The sequence below is a fragment of the Trichinella spiralis genome (genome assembly GCF_000181795.1).
Source record: "Trichinella spiralis strain ISS 195 chromosome Unknown Scfld5, whole genome shotgun sequence".
Taxonomy (NCBI): Eukaryota; Metazoa; Nematoda; class Enoplea; order Trichinellida; family Trichinellidae; genus Trichinella; species Trichinella spiralis.
The window spans coordinates 634,111-635,437 of NW_003526944.1; the positions used below are offsets into that span (position 1 = coordinate 634,111).

The 1,327-nt window shown below is 36.0% G+C and overlaps 3 protein-coding genes across 3 annotated transcripts; 2 read left to right on the forward strand and 1 right to left on the reverse strand.

Moving 5' to 3' along the window:
• Window positions 1–379: 379 nt before the first annotated feature.
• On the forward strand, window positions 380–456 carry Tsp_03810 (hypothetical protein; the record flags this gene model as incomplete). Its single annotated transcript, XM_003374567.1, has 1 exon — window positions 380–456. A coding segment is annotated over one exon (77 nt), but the record flags the coding sequence as incomplete, so codon positions are not given.
• A 4-nt stretch (window positions 457–460) lies between these two features.
• Tsp_03811 (hypothetical protein) lies at window positions 461–910 on the forward strand. The gene is made up of 3 exons (XM_003374568.1): window positions 461–696; window positions 729–836; window positions 874–910. The coding sequence occupies exons 1-3, from the start codon at window positions 461–463 to the stop codon at window positions 908–910; spliced, it is 381 nt and encodes a 126-aa protein (XP_003374616.1).
• A 220-nt stretch (window positions 911–1,130) lies between these two features.
• Tsp_03812a (conserved hypothetical protein) lies at window positions 1,131–1,260 on the reverse strand (the record flags this gene model as incomplete). The annotated part of the gene is made up of 1 exon (XM_003374569.1): window positions 1,131–1,260. A coding segment is annotated over one exon (130 nt), but the record flags the coding sequence as incomplete, so codon positions are not given.
• Window positions 1,261–1,327: the final 67 nt, after the last annotated feature.

Genomic DNA, 1,327 nt, shown 5'->3' on the forward strand with positions numbered 1-1,327 from the left:
TTTGAATTTTATATTTCATCATCTGACCGGTCACTTTTCCTTCCTATATGCAGAACAACAAGTAAGTAAGGCAATGATGTTCCTGCTGTGTTTATAACTTTGTGACAATTTTTTGTGAAATGAATCTATAAAGTGTAATGAAACTGAGATACAGCCATATTATAAAAAGTAATTAAAGACGAATAACAGTGCATCGAAATAATTTTCAAATTTCATTTATTTCGTAAAGTAATGTTTTTCCTTGATTTATTCAACCTTTTTCTTAGTTTATTTTGTTGTCGATGCATCCACAGTGCACCGTATCAAGTATCCTAACAATCCCGTTGTGATTTTGTCGATCACAGAGTAAGAATCTATTAGATATCGTTTATAATAACAGTAAAGTACTTGAAAACAGTCGAACAATTTAGGGGACCGCTGCGTCTTGTCAAGGTGGTGGTTCCGGTGATCGATTGATTACATGAGCGCTATCGAACAGTTTTTGATCCTTATCGCTTTGGCCATCGTCGGTAGGTTAAGTTGTCATCAATACATTCCAAGTGTGGCGTTACAGAAACAAGTTAGTGCTCATTATAACAATCGAAGTGGTTCTGATAGAGTTCCTTTGCAATCTCAGTGTGGGTTTGTTCAGCAAGAAGCAATTATTGTTCATTTGGCATCAGTACTTTCCAAATGTGGCATCACAGACAGAGTTGAGTAAGTGCATATTTTATTCATAATAGCAATAGATTACATCCTCACCGTCAAGGAAATACAAAATCCCACCTGGGGATGCACCGCGCGTTTGTTAATGCCGTACCCCGCCCACCGTGTGGTTTTGCTGCTGATCACGAATAGTAAGCAATAATTTAATATTGTTTTGTATCATTGTAGTGCAACTATATGTTGCAAAGCAGATACGTCAACGTAATTTAAAAAATATAAAGTCGTTGGTGATGCTGCTTTCTGATAATGGAAGTTGTTCATATTGCTTTTGATCACAATGGATTAGAGTCGGTATCTTGCCACCGTTGTAGTTCCATTGTAGGTAGTAGCATCAGGGGGTTTTTAAAGTGGTATTACAAATGGGTATGTGGTTGAAATTGTTGTTCGCATTGTGATTTTATTTATACATTTTTAATTTTGAAATATTACGTTTTTTTACTTTCCGCATTTAATATTTCCCATGCGCAAATGTCTGATTCCTTAAGAATTGGCCTGATTTCAGGTGTTTGTAGATCGCCTTCCAGCTGTTCAAATTCGTTTCTGTATGGGAAGATTCTGTAAGTGCACATTTTTATTCCATAATAAGCAATGTATTAACTTCCTCCATCAGTCAGGGAAATAC